At 54.9% G+C, this 20,318-nt stretch overlaps 2 protein-coding genes across 2 annotated transcripts; both read right to left on the minus strand.

Annotated features, from left to right (window-relative positions):
* Positions 1 to 4,001: 4,001 nt before the first annotated feature.
* Positions 4,002 to 10,308, minus strand: RNF225 (ring finger protein 225). The gene has a single exon (XM_059152435.1). It carries the CDS (start codon positions 8,706 to 8,708, stop codon positions 7,719 to 7,721), a length of 990 nt encoding a protein of 329 aa, XP_059008418.1. The 5' UTR covers positions 8,709 to 10,308; the 3' UTR covers positions 4,002 to 7,718.
* Positions 10,309 to 10,441: 133 nt separating this feature from the next.
* Positions 10,442 to 16,461, minus strand: RPS5 (ribosomal protein S5). The gene is made up of 6 exons (XM_059152459.1): positions 16,327 to 16,461; positions 15,265 to 15,373; positions 11,673 to 11,882; positions 11,389 to 11,517; positions 10,642 to 10,740; positions 10,442 to 10,561 (listed from the first exon to the last, which is right to left on the minus strand). Exons 2-6 carry the CDS (start codon positions 15,370 to 15,372, stop codon positions 10,493 to 10,495), a joined length of 615 nt encoding a protein of 204 aa, XP_059008442.1. The 5' UTR covers position 15,373; positions 16,327 to 16,461; the 3' UTR covers positions 10,442 to 10,492.
* Between the last annotated feature and the right edge of the window lie 3,857 nt (positions 16,462 to 20,318).

The following is a 20,318-nucleotide window of genomic DNA, read 5'->3' on the forward strand; positions in this document are numbered from 1 at the left end:
CTCAGTGGGTTAAAACCTCTGCCTTCAGCTCAGGTCATGATCCCAGGGTCCTGGGATCGAGCCCCACATCAGGCTCTCTGTTCCTTGGAATGCCTACTTCCTCCCCTCTCTCTGCCTGCCTGTCTGCCTACGTGTAATCTCAGTCTGTCAAATAAATAAAATCTTAAAAAAGAAAAATTACACACCATCTCCAAACTATGTTCCACAAAAAGACACAGAAGATATTCCCTTCACTAAAATAATTGAGAAATATATTAGTGAGATGACTGAAAATCTCCATGGTTACTCTCTTTTGTAAGCCGGTTATGACTGTAGGAGATGCTGCCACTGAGTTGGGATGATCCCATGAGTAGCAGAGACCAAGGGGCAGCACTTAATTACCAAATACAAGGTGGGCATACCTGCCACAACAGGCAGAGGTGTCGTCCAGGCAACCAGAATGCCTGGACCCAAAGAGGTCTTTGGCAGTGAGGAACTGGGTACAGCGTTCCTCCGAAAGAAGTTCTTGGGGTATTGGTCATTATGCTAAGAAGAGCTAAGAAGAGCTAAATGAAAGCCCTGGAAGCTTCCACTCCCTGCCAAGACAGACAGCCGAAAACAGTACTGCCCTCTGGAGGAACTGCAAGGACTAATGCCACCAACAGCCACATGAAGGTAACGGAGCCACTGGCACCCATCACATCCCATGCAACTCACAAGTGTGGCCTGAGCACAATCCAGATGGATCTTGGAGGATGACCAATTTAATGTGGTTGCTCCGACTGTGGCTGCTCTTCCAGAGGCAGACTCGGGCACTGGGCCTGCAGCCAGTGAACTGGCCGGTGCCTTTTCTTCCATACAACTTACGTACAACTTACGAGCAGCCCCACGAACCATTTCCTTTCATCTGCTCACACCAAACCACAGTGTATGTTCTGCTCCATCTTTTTTTTTTTTTTTAAAGATTTTATTTATTAATTTGACAGAGAGAAATCACAAGTAGATGGAGAGGCAGCCTGAGAGAGAGAGAGATAGGGAAGCAGGCTCCCCGCCAAGCAGAGAACCCGATGCGGGACTCGATCCCAGGACCCTGAGATCATGACCCGAGCCGAAGGCAGCGGCTTAACCCACTGAGCCACCCAGGCGCCCCTGTTCTGCTCCATCTTGATCTTGCATAAACATCACGTGGGTTCCCTTGATTATGACATGCTGTGTGGCTCTGATGAGCAAGAAGCAGCAACTACTTCGGATACCTCCATTAGAAATATGCAGACAAGGGAGAGCGCGCGGCGCGGACCGATACCTCTGTGAGAGGCAGCCCGCCCCACGCTGAGGACGATTCTCAGAGAGACGGAGCCAGGACTGGGAGCTCCCGGCTCGGCGAAGATGCGACTCCGGACCCCGCCCTCACGGAGCGTGGGCAGTAGCATCCGGAGGACTCGGTGCCGCGGGCGCACTGGACCCCGCGATCGCACGGGACCCCGCGATCGCACGGAGCCCCGCGGCGGGAACTACACTACCCAGAAGACACTGCGACGACGCCTCGGCGCTGACCAATGAGGACCCAGGATGGGGCGCCTCCGGGACGCCTGCTAGGGCGGGACTTCCGCCGTCCGGCTTGAGGGTTGTTCGTAGTCCCGATTTTATCGGCCCCTCGCTTGGGTACCGCGTCTCGGGCCCGGAGGGCGTCCGTGAGGGTCCCGGCATCGGCGGAATCGGGAGTGACGGACGGCACGAGAGTCGAGGGGGGCAGGGTCCCGCCACGCCCTGTATGCGCCTTTAGCGCGGAGAATGACCCGCCTCCTGGGCCCCTGGAGTCCCCAGCCTAAGTGGGACCGACCTGGGCTGTGCGGCGGAGTAGCGCGGGGACGGCCTCTGCGGAAACCGGCTCGTCCCCCTGGCGTTGAGCCGCTGCGGACTCAGGGCCCGGGGACGTAGGCAGGAGGAAGACGGGGTGCGGGGAGGAAAATCGGCGGTCGGTGTGGGCAGAGGGGTGGGTAGCCGGGCCCGCGGCTCGGTGTGTGCTGTCTCTGGCCGCTGAGGCCGGGACAACCCGCTCTGCAGAACGTCCCGAGAGCGGACATCCTGAGAACATCCACGGTGATGCAAAGGGCAGGGCCGGTTCTTTGCGGCTGACGTGGTCCAGTGTCCGTGCTCCGCGCCTTCTTTATCCGTCATCTACGGGTGGACATTTGGGCTGCGTCCGCAGCTCGGCTGTTGGAAGTAGCGCTGCAGTGAGCAGAGAGGTGCTTGTATGTTCTCAGTAGTTCGTTCTCCTCCGCAAATTACAGCACTGTGTGGGGTTTCTATCTTTAAGGTTGTGGGGAGCCTCGCTACTGTCTTCCACGGCGGTTGTCCAGCTCACATTCCCACCGGCAGTGCCCAGCTGTTCTTTTCTCCATGTCCTTGCCAGTACCTTGTTGTAATGTCCCTTATTTGCAGTTTATTACATTGAAAAGATATAATTTAAAATCTGGGAAAGTGGGGGCACGCGAGTGGCTCATTCGTTAAGCGTCTGCCTTCAGCTGGGGTCATGATCTCAGGGTCCTGGGATCGAGTCCATGTAGGGCTCCTTGCTTGGTGGGAAGTCAGTTTCTCCCTCTCCCTCTGTCTGCTGCTCCCCCTGCTTGTACTCTCTCTGGGTCAAATTAAAAAAAAAAAAAATCTTTAAAAAATAAATAAAATCTGGCAGAAGAAAGAGGTATGTAAACAGGAATTCAGAAAGATCAGGCACAAGCTTCCTGCTGTCCTCTCCCAGTGGGGTCACACGCCACACCCACTTCTCCCAAACAATATACATGACAACACATACTGAGTGTTGCCACCAAGTGTCCTCACCTAAGTCTTGGTGTCCAGGGTTTTCATTGGGAAAACAGTAACAAAGGTGTGCAGCACCCATGTAACTGACCTTAGTTACCCAGTCTCTGTCCCCTGTCCCCCGCCCCCCAAGGACAAACTGATGCAGCGTGACTCACAGCCCCTACCACAAATCACACTGTTGGCACAGACGATCTGGTGTGGATTAGGGCTCCAGGTACACAATGACACTAATATCAGGAGAGCTATTTCTGCCCAGTGGTACAGTGGACAGGGCTGACTGCAGTGGCTCACCGAGGCTGTGGGACAGAGTAGATCCTGGAATGAGTCATGCTTCCTCTCTGAAACGATTAAGTTGCCTTGGCATCTCACTAGCCTCTGGGTCCGTGCCAGCTGGCTCTTCCAGACAGCACAGAATAAGGGCAGCAGAGCCAGCTTCCTGCAGAGAGCTCCAATCTCAGATACATTCTGCAACAGGCCAGCTGGTCCCTAGCACTCGTGCCACCTGCTTCCCCACTGTGCGCCCTCTCCCAATGGTGATGTGGAAACACTACAGACGGCTGCAGGAAGGTGCCTAGCCCAGGTCTGAGCCACCACAATGCTTCTTCACTCCTGTTCCTCCAACACGGGAGGGTAAGGGGCCTAGAAAAGAGTCAGGTGTTTTAATGCCACCCCCCTCGACCCTCCAACTCCCGTCAACACCCACAGCTCCATGTCTCCTCCCTCCCTTAAGATCTGGGGGCCTGGAGACAGGTGAGAATGAAGCCAGTCACTCTTCCCTTTCTGTCCTTGGTTCTGACCCAGTCCCTACTTGGTGCTACTGTGGCTGGCACTGGCTTCTCCTGGGCCTCCCCCAAACTCACAGAAAGGGTGACATGGTCATCACCCTGGGGATTCAGCCTGAACCAAAGGCCTGGGACTCTCTCGGAGAGAGAGGGCCCAAGAGTGTGGCACAGGCCCACTTGACTAAAGAGGACAAAGGACTGTACTGGTGACTCCACTTTAGGTAGAGGGCTGACCTCCCAAATGGCCACCATGAGTCCCCTTGTCCATGTTCACACACTCACTTAGGTCCCTTCCATAGTGAATAGGGTGCCCGCTAGCACATGGGGGAGATGATAGAATGACTTCTGTGGCCGGGTCATAAAAGGCATTGTGGCTTCTTTGGCTTTGTTCCCTCTTGGCTCACTTGCTCAGAGAGAAGCCACCAGCCAGGACTGCAAGAAGTTCCCCCAAGCCCCACCCTGGTTTGCGTGTGGGTGTTAGTGAGAAGGGGAAGTCTCCCAAGTGTGGAGAGAGAACTCCAATTGCAGGACCGGGGGAGGAGGGGAAAAAACCAAGTCTACCCTACCAGGCTGTGGAGTTGAGGGGAGAAGGTGTTTTGCAGGAAGCTCTCTGGTCCTCGTTCGAATCCATACCCTGCCGAGTCCAACAGCCTCTGTTTCCCCGCAGAGTCTGGACTCTGCGGCTCTCAGGGTCCATTGAGGCCATCGGTGGTCCTTGTTACCTTGGCCTCAACACAAGAAGATGCCCCGATGGGCAGGGATGGGTGCAGTGCGGGCAGAGGATCTTTGATTCTCATGAAGAGAGACTGGCCAGATCCCTATAGAACGGAGCACCTTGCATCCCTCCGGGGGCAAAGAAGGCAGAGCTGGGGGGAGAACATGGGGAATCTTTGGGGAACTGGGGACTCCACAAACTTGACAGGGAAGGCAGTGTGGCCAAGATGATGGTTGCTCTGCTCAGCATTCTGGATGTCATCTGCCATGTGAGGGCCTTCCTTGTTCCTGTGATGTCCCCAGTGCACACCCTTGGTATACAGCAGGTGCACAATAAATACTTGTAGGTTAACTAATTTTCCCTGCAAGTAAAGTGTTTATTGTCACCCATTTTACAGAAGAGAGAACCAAAGTCTGGCATCTCTGGCACTATGCCAGGCAATGAGATTGACTCCCCTCTCCGGGTATTCACAAGCCTGCGACAGATGAGGGGTGGTTATGCAGCAGGGCTGAAGTGGGCAGAGGGAGGGTGGAGAGGGCATGGCTCTAGGTGGCCACAGAGGCTGGTGGAAAGGTTGGGGCAGAGGATCCATGATACCAGCCCCAGGGTGGTTTTGGACAGCCCCTTTGTTCATGGGCAGTGGACGGGTAGTCATCGAGGTAGTAATTAGCAGACAGGAATGTTCAGGACCCCTGGGATCTGTCATCAGGCTCATTGTAAGGAAGGAGAGACTGAAGTTTCCGTCTCCCAGTTGGGAGAGTGGAGAAGCCGAACCTTCCCTAACCCCTGGGAGGAAGCTAGCTAGGACTGGGGTGTGGGATGGTCAGCTCTGCCAGCGCCCTCAGTCACCCGCTTACTGCCCCAGCTCCTTCTGCCTTAATACCAGCTGTTTCGAAGATGCGGGTCTTCTTCCAGGCAGCCTTTCTTAAACACCTTCAGGCAGAGACCATTTTCTCTCCCCTCTCTGGGCACCACCAGCTAAGGGCCCCTTTCTTACTCTCCTGGCTGGGCCCAACTTTTGCCACCCCCCAATCTCCCAATCTTGGGTGGAGGAGGGAAGGGATGAGAAGAAGGATACCTGAGACACTATGGTGAGTTGAATAATGGTCCCCATAGATAGCCAGGTCTTAACCCCCAGCATCTGTCAATCTGCTACTTAGATAGCAAAATGGACTTTGCAGATGTGATTAAATTAAGATGCTGATCTGAGGAAATTATCCCAGATTATCAGGGCGGGCTCAAGTTCTCACAATACCCTTACAAGTGAAAGCAGGAGGCAGGACAGTCAGAGCTTTGTAGCCACGATGCTGCTGCCTTTGAAGACAGAGGAAGACAGAGCACCTGGTCGGCTCCGTCAGTAGAGCATGGGACTCCTGATCTTGGGATTGTGAGTCTGAGTCCCACATGGGGTGTAGAGATTACTTAAAAAAATAAAAATAAAATATGAAGATAGAGGAAGAAGCCAAGGAATGCAGGTCTTGAAGATGAAAAGCGAAGGAAATTCTCTCCTGGAGCCTCCGGACACTTGATTTTAGCCAGGTAAACATGATTTCAAGACCCCTGGCCTGCAGAACTGTGAAGAATTAGTCTGAGTTCTCTGTTGCAGCAGTTAGCAGACACTAACCTAGACCACCAACACTCCAGCCTGACCAAGTCCCCTCCCTGTGTGGGCGGGGCTAGGGCTGCCCAGTGACCCAGCACCCTGCTCTCAGTCACTGTGGGTGACATTGGCACCTGGGTGTGGGACAAGAACTGGTCTGGAAACACACTCCCTTGGATGTCCTGATGATCCCCCTCTGGCTTTCCAACTGGAAGCAGCAGCTCCCATCGAAAGGAACTCGGCTGACATGCCTTGACCAGGGTAGCTCCAAGCTAGTTGAGCCCAGAGTGACCACAGGCATTCCTAACGTGCCTCTTGGTCACCCGCAATGCCGTCACTCCCCAGAAAACTATTTGGCACCCCCCGTGTGCCAGGCACTGAGAACACACATGTAAACAGATCAAATGAGAACCCCCAGTCCCATAGAAGTTACATTTCTCTCTGGAAAATGTCAGATTCCCAGCCACAGAACATGGAACCTCAAATCTGGGCCAAGTGAGGAAGGATGTGGGCTCCAGAGCCTTGGGGGAAACAGAAGACCTGTGTTCAGTCTGTGTAGAGGGTGGCAGCCATCCTACCCTGTGATGACTGACCCAGGAAGGCTTCTGAGAGGAGGACAGGAACCCAAGAGCTGCCCTCCCTGTAGGCTGCTGCCCAAGGCTGAGGCTTCACCTCAGGGTACAACAGGGATGCCAAAAAAAGTTGATGGAGCTCTGGAGGAGACGTGCAATAATTGGTCTCGAGAAATTAATGAGTGGAAATAGGGGTTATGGAGGTTCTAGCACCCAAGGAGAGAGGCCAGGATGTCTCCAAGTGGGCCAGCGAGATCCAGGAGCACCCACCCCCCAAATCATGTGGCCCTGACCTAGAGGGCAACCTTGTATGAGCCTTGGTGACCACAGCTGCCCCACAGCATATCAGGACCCCAGAAGCCATGACCCAAACAGTAGTCGAGGCTCCTGCTTGCAGATTGATGCTCAGAACTAAGTGGGAGCTAATCGCCCTATATGTCCCTCCTCAACCCTGGCCTGGCCACCCCTCCCCCTTCAAGCCCAAGCCCCAGCCATGAGTGCAGACAACCCAGGACCAGCTTGGAAATAGCTGGATCCCATCCACACCCAACCTGCAGGCAGCAGACTGGAAAATAAACTCCACAGCCCCGGTGGGGGTGGGGGTGGGGAGGACTGCGATGGGCCCCACAGAGGGGCATGGCCAGAGGCCAACAGCAGTAGCAGCTTCACCACCAGAGACTGGGGGCTCCAGCCACCTGCAGTGAGCCCACAGGATGACTAAATCAGAGGCTTCCCCCCAGCTGCCAGCTGAGGGTTCTCCCCCCGGGGTCTGATGATGACTGGGGGTGCGCTCAGTGGGATCCTCCCGAGGGGCTAATGGGGTCCCGTGCAGGGTACCTACCCAATGTTGGTCCGAGGGGCTCCCCAGCTGGACTCTTGGGGGGATGAGGATCAAGGGTCCTCCCAACCGGGCCCTCATGGAGATCAGGTTTAGGAGTGCCTCCCAGAAGGACCTTCGCAAAGAGGGGCTCAGGACAGCCTCAGCTTGATGCCTACAGTTGCTTGGGGTTATGGGTGCTCCCAGAGGGCCCTTGTGGGAATGAAGGCAGAGGTTGCTCCTTGAGAGGGGCCCTGCTCCTTAGTGATGACGCTTGGAACGATCTCACTAGGCCTCCCTCGGAGAAATGGGTGCTTTCTAAGCACCTTGGTAAGGCCTCCCTGAGGACCAGGGCAAGCGATCCTGGCAGGGCCCCACCAGGAGGACACGGAGGACCCCAGCCCTGGAGACAAGACCTGCAACACGGATGCATTTACCGCGGCGCCCACACCTTCCTCCTGCCCCGTCCCTGCGGGGCCCAGCCCCGGCCGGCTTCTGCTCCCCACACGCGTTCCGGGGACCGGTCCAACGTCCCCTCGGCCTCCGCCTTATCCTCGGAGCCCGCCTCGGGCTCCAGCACGTCCTCCGTAGCCCCTGGCAGGGCGGTGTCCAGGTCAGGACCCACGGGGCGCGGCGTCCAGGGTGTCCCCGGCGGGGGCCGCGGCGGGAACCAGGAGAACCCGGGCGCCGGGGCGAGCGCCACGAGCTGGGGCCGCACGGGGCCGGAGGCAGCGGCGTGCGGGATGAGGAAGAAGATGTAGACGCCCGAGACGACGAGGCCGGCGGCCACCAGCACCGCCAGCGCCACCGCGGCGTTGAAGGCCCAGGCTGGGCTGGTCAGGGAGAGGCGGCGAGACAGCGGGCGGCCGAGGCGCAGCTGCGGCGGCGGCGGCGGCGGGCGCACGGCTCGGGACTTGCGCGGCCCAGGCGGCGGCGGCGGAGGGCGCAGGTACAGCAGACCGCGGCGACGGTCGAAGCGCACAGAGCCCTGGCGCGGCAGGGGCGCACGCGCGTCGCGGGGCAGCAGGCCCGGTTGTGTGGGCAGCGCGGGCAGCCCTCGGCGCGGGGCCAGGCGCGTGGGCGCGCGGCACACCGGACAGGCCACCGCGTCGCCGCCCCCCGCCGTGGCAAGGGACAGACGAGCCAGGCACTCGAGGCAGAAGACGTGGCCACAGTCCAGGCGCTTGGGCAGCTTGAAGACACCGTCGAAGGGTGACACGCAAATGAGACACTCCACGGGGGATGCGGCAGTCAAGATGGGGCCCGAGCCGGGGCTGCCGTCCCCTTCCTCCTCCTCGCTGTCGTCGTCTTGGCCCTCCTCCCTGCCGGGTGAGCGGGACGCAGAGAGTGAGCTCGGGGAGCTGGGGCCTGAGCCCTGAGGGGCACGGGGGCGGCGGAGCCAGGGCGGCCGAGGGCAGGGCATCCGGACGGAACCTGAGGGGAGAGGCCCTGTCAGCCAGGGAAGCGGGCGGTGGAAGAGCGGAGGAGGGTCTATGGGAGGTGGGGGTGGGAGTGTCAAGGGCCGCACTCTGGAGGGCACAGAACAGAAGCAAAAGAAAGGGGTGTAGAGCCAAGGAGCAGAGGCTAGAATGGTAGGCGACTCACAGGGTAGAAGCCAAGGAAAAGGGTGTCCAGGTAGGGAGTTAAAGAAGCATCAAAACTGGAGAAGGGAGGGAGAAGAGATGGGAGGAAAGGATTGGGGGGACAGGGGCAGACCCAGGGGGCATGGTAGGTCCTAAGCTTGACTTGGGTGGAGAAGGGGCAGAGATGACAGCTGAGGACTCATCACCAGGCAGGACCCCAGACAAGCAACGGGGAGGCTCCAACATGGAGAGGAACGAAAGATGGGGACCTCTAAGAACTAGTTCGATTCTGGGGGGGTCCATACCAGATCCCAGGAGGGGCAGATGAGGAAGAGAGGACATGCAAGCCTCAGGATTGGAGCCCAGCAACACAGAGAAAGGACAGAAGTCCAGAGCAGGTGCCAGAGATTCCCGACAGACCCCAGTGGGCCTTGGGCTCTTCCTACCTGTTGCTGCCACCTCCCTCTGCCTGACACGTCCCTGCCAGTTCTGACCCCAGTACTCTGCCTACCAGCAGCTGCATACTAGGTGCCCCTCCCTGCAGGAAGGTGCTGCCTTGGTACCACTCCCTCCAGATCCCAGGTTCCCAAGGTACCTGTCAGACTTGTCTGACTGCCTGGACCGCCCCCAAGACAGGTCCCTCCAGGATGAACACCAAGCCTGACGTTGGCCGGATGTCGGGGGTGGCAGGAAGGTGATAGATGGCACAGGGGACAGGCCAGTGAGTCTGGCCCCATGGGTGGGCAATAACAACCCACCACCCAAGTCTTCCATCACCTCACAAATCCACTTTCAGGCTACTGGTGGAATCAGATGAACCTGATATAGCAGGGACTCTGTGGGTACTCAGGGTTGCTGCAGTCCTGACTAGTACACAAAATGAAGAGGCAGGGGCGCCTGGGTGGCTCAGTGGGTTAAGCCTCTGCCTTTGGCTCAGGTCATGATTTCAGGGTCCTGGGATTGAGCCCCACACTGGGCTCTCTGTTAAGTGGGGAGCCTGCTTCCCCCTCTCTCCGACTACCTCTCTGAGCACTTATGATCGGTCAAATAAATAATGTTAAAAACAAAAAAAGGAAAAAAAATAAAATAAAGAGTGCACAGGCAGCATGGGGTTCAGGGGGAAGCTGGCCAGAGCAAAGAGGAGCCTCTGGGGTGGAAGGTGGGCAGACCCCACAGTGTACTGGATAGGGCTGGCCCCTGGCAAACCAGCAGGCGGGAAGCTGGAAACAGTGACCGAGATCATTGGCCTTAGATACCCCTCCCTGGCACTGCTCACAGAAAACATGCCTCTCAGTGTGGTGGGCTATCACCCAGATCTAGATAAACATCACGCCCTTCCCCAGACTAGAGTGACATCTGTGCCAGAATAACCCACCCCTCTCATTTCCAACACAATGTGGGCAGCCAGGCCTGCTCTGCATGGTTCTAAGTCAGTGGCGCTTCCTGAGCAGAGTATCTCCCTGGTGAACCCCAGTCCCCACAGGCCAAAAGACAGGTCAGAAATGTGGCCAGCAACTCGGGACCCTGGGGCCATCCACTCCAGCGCCCCCCAGGACACACACTGGCACAGGTGGGTGAGGCTGCCCCAAGGACAGACAGATTTATTGAAGACACAGCCAGGTGATCAACGGTTGGACTTGGCCACACGTTCCAGCTCGTCCTTCTTCTTGATAGCATACGAATTGGAAGAGCCCTGCAAGGAGACAGATGGTCAGTTCTGAAGGTTGGAGCAGCTTCCCCTTGAACTGGCCCCACCCCTGTGTCCTCACTCACCTTGGCTGCATTGATGAGCTCATCTGCTAGGCACTCAGCAATGGTCTTGATGTTCCGGAAGGCAGCCTCACGTGCACCTGTGCACAGCAGCCAGATGGCCTAGGGAGCACAGGGGCCAGCTAAGCAGATGCCCCCAAAGCAGATAGGGCCACTGTCTTCCGTAGCCTAGGCAACCCAACAAATGCTGGCTACCATACTGCCTGGCATCCACTGGCCCCCTGCGACGGAGACGACACAGTAGGAGCCCAAAGGCAGCCCCAGGTGAAATGCTGCCAGATCTGAGATCAGACGGGGGGCCACAGAAACAAGTGTGGACACAAAGGCTGACGCTGGGTGCTTGGTTACAGGAGATCCGAAACCTGGACTGCAGGGAAGCGTGATGCGGTGTGCGCTCCTGACCTGGACCCTGACTGACAACAGACAGCTACGAAGGATACACTGGGGACAGCTGCAGGCATAGAATGTGAGACAATTCTATCTCTGTTAAGGGGGCAGTGGTGACAATGCCCCCAGCTGATGATCAAATGGTCTGTGGAAAAAAACACCCACACCCACACACAGTATGTAACAACACACGCTCAAATGAAACCATGCCTCAGGGAAACGTTGCTCAGGACGGGGCCAGAACCAGTATCTGCCCTGAATGTGATGGTAATGCAGGAAGGCTTCCTGGAGCAAAGGACACTCCAGGTAAAGCACACAGGCAGAAGAAACCTTCCTACTTGCCCATTTCTGCCCCAAGCCCACCTGATTCACACGGCGCAGGGGGGACACATCGACAGCCTGACGCCGCACTGTTCCGGCTCGCCCGATGCGGGTTGAGTCCTCCCGGGGACCGCTGTTAATAATTGCGTTCACCAGGACCTGCAGCGGGTTCTAGGAGAAGGCAACCACGAACGTGACATCAGTCCACATCCCTCCCCCCACTTCCCCCCTAAACCCTAATGGACCCTGACACACACGCCACGGGGCAGCTGTTGGCTTCAGACTGTACTACGGGCACTCTGCCTCATCAGGCCTCACAGTCCTACCTCACCAGTGAGCAGATGGATGATCTCAAAGGCATGCTTGACAATGCGCACAGTCATGAGCTTCTTGCCATTGTTGCGGCCATGCATCATCATTGAGTTGGTGAGACGCTCCACAATGGGGCACTGCGCCTTGCGGAAGCGCTTGGCGGCATAGCGCCCCGCACTGTGGGGCAGGTACTTGGCATACTTCTCCTTCACCGCAATGTAGTCCTGGGGCAGCAAGGAGAGGGGATGGGAGGACCATCGTTAGTAGTAAGATGGCCAAGAACCAGAGGGACTGAGCATCCACTGGGGGTAGCCCCCACCCATCTGTGGTGGCTTGACTGTGAAGGCCCTGCCTGCCACAAAACAAGTAACCTTAACAAGTGTCTTCATCAAAGTCACTAAGAGCACTTCCTTGAGGCACCTGGGTGACCCAGTCGGTTAAGCGCCTGCCTTCCACTCAGGTCATGATCTCAGGGTCCTGGGATGGAGCCCCGCATTAGGCTGCCCCGCCAGTGGGGTGGGGAGTCTGCTTCTCCCTCTGTCTGTGCTTTCTCTCTCTCAAATAAATAAAGTCTTAAACCAAAAAAAGAACACCTCCTTTGTAATGGGAAGAAGGAAGGGGGATAAAGAACCAAGAAGATCACACCTCATGATCTGTTTTTTTTTTTTTTTTTTTTAATATTTATTTGAGAGAGAGAGAACATGAACAGGTGAGAGGGAGTAGCAGACTTCCCGCTGCACAGCAGGGAGCCTGATAATGAGACTCCTTCCCAGGATCCTGGGATCACCACCTGAGCTGAAGGCAGACACCTAACTAACTAGGGTACCCAAGCTTAGTCAACTACCCCATGTTTTGGTTTTTTTTTTAATTTATTTGACAGAGAGATAGAGAAAGAGCACAAGTAGGCAGAGCGGCATACAGAAGGAGAGGGAGAAGAAGATTCTCTGTCGAGCAAGGAGCCCAATGCAGGGTTCAATCCCAGGACCCTGGAATCATGACCTGAGCTGAAGGGAGACGCCTACCAACAGAGCCACCAGGCACCCCCAACGATTTGTTTTTTTTTTTTTCTCCACGATTTCAGTTTTAAGCGCTCCTCAAACTCTGTGCCACAGACATTTTCAATGAAGGAACTCCTGTTGCAGGGGCCATCCTGTGCACCACAGAATGTTTAGCAGCATCCAGTACGGTGGTAGCACCCCTCTGGGTTTTAGCAACCCAAAATGTATCCACACATTGCCAAGTGTCACCTAAAAGGGGTGGGGGAAGATCACGCCGGAGAACCACTGTTTTAGCAGAATTATCTAACAACGCTTCCTATACACAGAGGCATCATTTCCCAAGAAAATGTCTGTAAAACACCAAAATGTTAGGGGGGTGTTCAAATCAGAGGAACTACATGTATGTCAACAGTACTACTATCGGGCGCCTGGGTGGCTCAGTGGGTTAAGCCGCTGCCTTCAGCTCAGGTCATGATCTCAGAGTCCTGGGATCGAGTCCCGCATCGGGCTCTCTGCTCAGCAGAGAGCCTGCTTCCCTCTCTCTCTGCCTGCCTCTCCATCTACTTGTGATTTCTCTCTGTCAAATAAATAAATAAAATGTTTAAAAAAAAAAAAAAAAAAAAAAAAACAGTACTACTATCAACTGTTTCACCGTGAAATACACCCAAATGTCACTCTATCACTTATACACAAGAAGCCCCACCACATCCTATTTCTATAAACACCAGGAATAAATGAAGGAGAAGAGAAAATTCTGATACCAAAATGACAGTCTGCAGAGAACCACCTATGCAAACAGGCAAGCAGCTAGGTCTCCATGCAGGGCTCCACACTGGGCAGGATAATTCACAAACAAGAAATGCCCTGGAAGGGATTAGATATAACATCCAGCTCTATGGCAGAGCCCTGCACATCTTTCAAAACCAAATTCTGGCATGACACTGACTTCAACTTCCCCAGCCCCTAAGGGAGCACTAGGGAAAAGTGAAAAATTGTCTTTTAAGAAAGTATTTACTTGAGGCACCTGGGTGGCTCAGTGGGTTAAGACTCTGCCTTTGGCTAAGGTCATGGTCTCAGGGTCCTGGGATCGAGCCCCACATCAGGCTCTCTGCTCAGCAGGGAGCCTGCTTCCCTTCCTCTCTCTCTCTGCCTCTATGCCTACTTGTGATCTCTCTCGCTTTCAAATAAATAAATAAAATCTTAAAAAAAGAATGAAAACATACTTTCTTAAAAAAAAAAAAAAAAAAAAAAAAAAAGCAAGTATTTACTTGGGGCACCTGGGTGGCTCAGTGGGTTAATACTCTGCCTTTGGCTCAGGTCATGGTCTCAGGGTCCTGGGATCGAGCCCCACATCAGGCTCTCTGCTCAGCAGGGAGCCTGCTTCCCTTCCTCTCTCTCTCTGCCTGCCTCTCTGCCTACTTGTGATCTCTCTCTCTTTCAAATAAATAAATAAAATCTTAAAAAAAGAAAAGAAGGGCGCCTGGGTGGCTCAGTGGGTTAAGCCGCTGCCTTCGGCTCAGGTCATGATCTCAGGGTCCTGGGATCGAGTCCCGTATCGGGCTCTCTGCTCAGCAGGGAGCCTGCTTCTTCCTCTCTCTCTGCCTGCCTCTCTGCCTGCTTGTGATCTCTCTCTGTCAAATAAATAAATAAAATCTTAAAAAAAAAAAAAAAAAAAAAAAGAAAGAAAATGTACTTTCTTAAAAAAAAAAAAAAAAAAAAAAAAAAGCAAGTATTTACTTGGGGCACCTGGGTGGCTCAGTGGGTTAAAGCCTCTGTCTTCGGCTCAGGTCATGATCTCAAGGTCCTGGGATTGACCTCCGCATCAGGCTCTCTTCAGGCTCTCTGCATAGCAAGGAGCCCACTTCTCCCTCTCTCTCTGCCTGCCTCTCTGCCTACTTGTGTCTCCCTCTGTCAAATAAATAAATAAAAATCTTAAAAGAAAAGAAAAGAAAAGAAAAGTAAGTATTTACTTGTCAGAGCGAGCATACACAGGGAGAACAGTGGGCAGAGGAAAAAGCAGGCTTTCCCCTGAGCAAGGAATCAGAGGAGGCTCCACCCCAGGACCCTAAGATCATGACCTGAGCCAAGGCAGACACAACAATGAAGCCATGCAGGCACTCCTCAAATCAATCTTTTTTTTTTTTTTAAGATTTTATTTATTTATTTGACAGAGAGAGATCACAAGTAGGCAGAGAGGCAGGCAGAGAGAGAGAGAGAGGAGAAAGCAGGCTCTCTGCTCACCAGGGATGCAGGACTAGATCCTAGGACCCTGAGATCATGACCTGAGCCACGAAGGCAGCAGCTTAACCCACTGAGCCACCCAGGCGCCCCTCAATAAATAAATCTTAACAAAAACAACAAAAAAAGAAAAACAGAACCAAAACATGGACACAAACCCCCCGTGGGAACCATCGTGTGTAGCAACCGGGTTAACAAAATACGAAGGAAAAACAGACACTGTGGATGTGGTGATCCAGGAAGCCCCCCCTTTACCTGTCACATCTTCAAGTCTACAGCAACGAGTTTCAAGTCACCCCTTCTGGAAGATTTCACGTGTGCCCCCAACCCCCTAGCTGGAGAGAGCGCAACCACCACAAGCCCCTCTCACCTGCAAGGAGATGTCATTGATCTGAACGTCATCGGTGCTCCACTTCCCAAAGAGCTTGATGTCAGGGGTCTCCGCCACCGCAGGTGCAGCCGTCTCCCACTCCGTCATCCTAGGAACACAAACTGTCAAAGCCCAGACACACCCACCACTGCGAGGCTGGCCCACACGGGGCCACCTAGGAATTTATGTGGAACCCAGGAAGACAGTGACGTCTGGGCCCACCTTTCTGGGTCCTAGAAAAACCACTTAGCTGTAATGTGAGCAAGAAGCATCTCTCGGGGCGCCTGGGTGGCTCAGTGGTTTGGGCTGCTGCCTTCGGCTCGGGTCAGGATCTCAGGGTCCTGGGATCGAGCCCCGCATCGGGCTCCCTGCTCCGCAGGAAGCCTGCTCCCCCCCCCCTCTGCCTACTTGTGATCTCTGTCTGTCAAATAAATAAATAAAATCTTAAAAAAAAAAAAAAAAAAAAGAAGCATCTCTCTCACCAAGGACCCCGGGAACCAGGCGCTGGCAGGCCCCGGCCAACAACGGATGCGCGGACCGTGTCTGCAAGGGAGATACCCGGTACCCCGACACCGCATCCGCTGGAATTCGAATCCCAGCCAGGTCATTAACGAGCTCTGCCACGGGGGAGAGTTAGGCTGCTTCCGCTCTGCTTTTCTGGAGTCAAATGGAAACCCGGGTCTGCCACCGAGGGCCACCACACGAATTCCGCACATAAAGCAAATGCCACAGCGCGTGTCCGACACCAAAGACATACAAGGAGCTACTAGAGGAAAAACCGTGCACTGGCCGCGGATTGGACCGTGTGCTAAGAACGGAAACCTCCTATCTCAACTCACGACTGCACGGCCCCCGAACTCCGCTCCCGGGCAAAGGTACAGAGATAGCGGGACACCGAGAAATTGTAGCTTTCCTATGCCTCCACGTTCCTCAGCACGTTTTCCGGAGAAAAACGGGAAACTCCCCCGGAAGAAGCCCCGAGCCTCAGGGATCGCTCATCGCGTCCCGGAAAATCCTGAATCGTTCCTCGTACCCCCCACCCCGACACCGCGGCGGCCTCACCTGAGGGCGCAGCCGGGGCGTCACAATCGATCACCGCGCACCACGCGCCGCCCTGGCACAGACAGGAAGAGACCGCGAATCGCGGCCCCAAGCTTTTAAAGGGGGTGAAAACTTCCGGGTCAGCGGGGACAAGGCGTATGCAAAAAAGTCACGTAATACCCAAGGACCAATCCGGAACAAAAATGTGAAGGCGCCCCGTGGCAAACGAAATACATAAATACCCTGCGCACGCGCGCTTCGAAAAAGTGACCCCATGAGCCAGCCTGGCGGATGTTCTGATAGCCAGTACTTGCCCGGTCTAAGCGGCCCTTGCACAAGTGCAGAGATCTCTCTGAGGCCAAGGCCGCCATGTCTAATGAGGACAGAAGTCAGGCTCGCGCTCTTCGCGCTCCTGGGCCGCTTACTTGACGGTGCACCTAACGCGGGTTTCGAGTGCGGTAGCGGGTTCGTTCTTCGTCCAGGTCATGGCCGCCTCACAGACAAGCGCAGCTGCAGGCTCGGAGAGGAGGAGTGGGCCTGGAGGTCACGACTGCCCTCCACTGGCCCTGGCCCCCACGTGCATGCGCTAGCCCCTCTCGCGGGTCGGCCTACCGCACACTCGCACGCTCGGGTTGCTGAGCCTCTTAGAAGGCGGGACCCTGGGGCGCCTGGGTGGCTCAGTGGGTTAAGCCGCTGCCTTCGGCTCAGGTCATGATCTCAGGGTCCTGGGATCGAGTCCCGCATCGGTCTCCCTGCTGAGCTTTTACCCTGTCGTCTCTCTATGACTACTGCAACATCCTGCTGCGGGCGGATGTTGGGAAGGAGCCTGGATATGGGGCCAGGGACTGTGCCCAGCAGGTGGACTGGAGGCGGGGGCAGCCTCCAGTCTATTTGATGCACCTGGGTCCTTTGTTGATGCTGACGTCACTGGACTGGTGCAGGGGGTCAGCCCTGGTGGCCGTGCCGCTGCCACGCTGTGGCCTCACCCATTGACCCGGTGGCTCTCCTGAAGAGCTTGTGCCCACAACTTCACACACCCCGATTGTTTGGCGACTCCTAAACCTTCTCCCTGGAGTCGAGCTGGGACGTGGATAAGTCTTGGTGGGCTCCCCAGAGGCAGCGACAGTGCGGTTGCTCACCCACGCTGGCTGGCAGGATAATGCGGCAGCCTCTAGTGGAGTATCTCTCCAGGACTGCATGGGGCTCCTTACCTCCTGGTGCCTATCTCTCCCTCCAAGGGGATGCTCCCCCAAGCCAGACCCCGAGGGGCCCAGCCACTTGACTTAAGTGGTCCTCTGTAGATCCCCAGTGACCCCATTTGCCCACTCTCTGAGCATGTTCATAGCAGGTCCTCAGCATCCGCCTTAGGTGTGTACTGCTTGACTGATTTTAAGGACTAGCCCCTGTCCCTACCCCATTTCAGGAGTGTTTCAGACCAGAGACTCTGTGCCCCCTTGGACTGTTTCTTTGTTTGGTTTGTAGTTGGGTTTTGAATTTTTTTGGTTTTTGTTTTGATTTGGTACAAAATGGTCGTTTTTATTAAACACGGGGACAGGAACCTTGGGTAGAAAGAGCTGCTGCTCCCCGCTTTGGACTCAGAAGGATATACCCTGAAGCTGGCCTGAGCATGGGGTTAGATCCTGGGCTGCCATTGGGGGCACAGGAACTGCATCTAGACACCAAGGCCCCCAGCCCCTACAACCTGTGGCCCTTATCCCTGAACTCTGCCCTGTTAGGTGCAAACAGCAGCCTTGGACCTACCACTGGGGTCTGTGGGGGGATGGGGAGGGGATAAATGGGCTCTTCCCTGGTCCGGCAGACCTTCTCTGACCCTTGGGGGCCCTCCCTTGTCCTGGGGGAGGTCCTTGGGAAGGTGCTTGGGTGGGGCGGAGCAGGAAAGCTGAGAGAGGCAGAGGTAACAGTGCCCCCACACTCAGCAGGATCCAAGGGGAGGCTCCTAACCCTGCCTCTTTCTCCTCAAAAGCTGAGAGGGCCCCACCCCCTTGAACCTCAGTTTCCCCCTTCAGCATAGACATAAGAACAGAATCAGGGGTGCTGGCTGATTCAGTTGGTAGAGCATGTGGCTTTAGATTTATAGGGTCACGAGTTTGAGCCCTGAGTCGAGCATGGAACCTACTAAACAAAACAAAACTGGGGGGGTTGGAGAATGAGACAAGGCCAGTTTGGATCCTGTGCCCTGGGCTACTGAGTGGGCTACTGGCCTACTGTCATTTGATAATAGACATCTTTTTTATTTCTTTTAGAGAAAAAGCACGAGCAAGTGGGGGCAGGGGCAGAGGGAGAGAAAGACTCCTCAAGCCAACTCCCCACTAAGGGGTAAGCCTGATACACGACTTGATCCCAGGACCCTGAGATCATGACCTGAGCCAAAATCAAAATCGCCCACTTAACCGACTGAGCCACCCAGGTGCCCCAAATAGACTCCTTTATAGACCCTGAAACAGTGACTTGCTGTGCACTGGAGAGCAAGAGGCAGTTCCTGCCATAAAACCCCATAATGTCAAAAGGGTTGGGGAGGGGGAGAGTGTCACCTTGCATAGCGAAGATTCACATATCTCTTGCCAGGCATGGGGTGGTCCAGCCTCCCCACCTCCATGGCACAGTGGAGGAGACCTGAAGGCTGACCCCATGGGTCTATGGATGTTGGCACTGTGTTCTTCAGCCTGAAGGGTGGAAAGTCTCTTTAGAGGCCACCTTCACTTCCTGGTGCATCATTTCCACTCTGGGCCCACCAGCCCTGACCATCTCTTCTGCCCTATTTGTCTAATTGCTCTATGAAGGTAGACTGTGTGGCTTATTCGCTGCTGTATCCCCAGCTGCAAGCACGGAGCCTGCCACACAGGATCTGCCCATGAGTAACCTGAATAAATGATGGGTGGATAGGCCAGTCTTCCCTAGTCCCTCATACACTCGCTGCTCCCACTCTGGGTTCCAGGCAGACCTGGAGTGGCTGGTCCTCCCTCCACAGACACCAGTTCCACACCCAGGACTTTTAGGCATATTCATAAGACTTGTTCAGAAGACCTCCTTACCTTGCTCTGCCCCTCTTCCTGGCCACTCCATAGTTGAGGTCACTCCAGGGAAGCCCCTGTCTGACCCCAGGCTCCCAGGTGGACATTAGAAGTCTAGGAATCCAGGAATCCGATCTTACTCTTCAGAGCAACTGTTTGAAGTGGGTTCCCCCATTTTATAGATAGTCGTGGAGGCCCAGAGAGGTACAGCAAGCATATTTATTGCTTCTCCAACTCTTGCGGTGCTGTTTCCTTCTCCCACACTTCTTGGCAAACAAGAAGTTGATCTTTCTGACTGCCCAGGGCTCCCTACGTCCTGGTCACCAACCAGCATGTGTAAAGCTGGCTGGGATGCTTGTTACAAGAGTGGGAATTCCAGACTTTAAGACAGTGGTAGGTGCTTGGGCCAGTCCACTTGGCCAGATGCTGGGTCAGCAAACCTAAGCCCCCTCCCTAGTTTTAGTCTGCACAGTTGTAAATTAGAGCCACATATTCAGGATGACTCTGGAATTGTGGGTGGGGTTGGGGCAACAGGGCTGGGATGGCGATACTAAATCAGATCCAGACCTGTCTCCTTATTTGGGGCACTTGGGAGTAAGGATAGGGGAGATGAGTTTCTGGGTTGGATTTGAGAACCTTGGAACAGTCTTTTTTTTTTTTTTTTTTCTTTGAAGATTTATTTATTTGGGGCTCCTGGGTGGCTCAGTGGGTTAAGCCTCTGCCTTCAGCTCAGGTCATGATCTCAGCGTCCTGGGGTCGAGCCCCGCATTAGGCTCTCTGCTCGGTGGGGAGCCTGCCTCTCTGCCTATTTGTCATCTCTCTGTCAAATAAATAAATAAAATCTTTTAAAAAATTTATTTATTTGACAGAGAGAGGTCACAATCCTCTTCTAGCAGGCTGCAATCCTTCCAGAGACTCCAGGGGAGAATCTAGGTTCTCCGTTCCCAGGTCCTAAAGGTTGCTCATATTTACTGTCTTGTG

Source organism: Mustela lutreola, chromosome 16 (assembly GCF_030435805.1).
Source record: "Mustela lutreola isolate mMusLut2 chromosome 16, mMusLut2.pri, whole genome shotgun sequence".
Lineage (NCBI taxonomy): Eukaryota > Metazoa > Chordata > Mammalia > Carnivora > Mustelidae > Mustela > Mustela lutreola.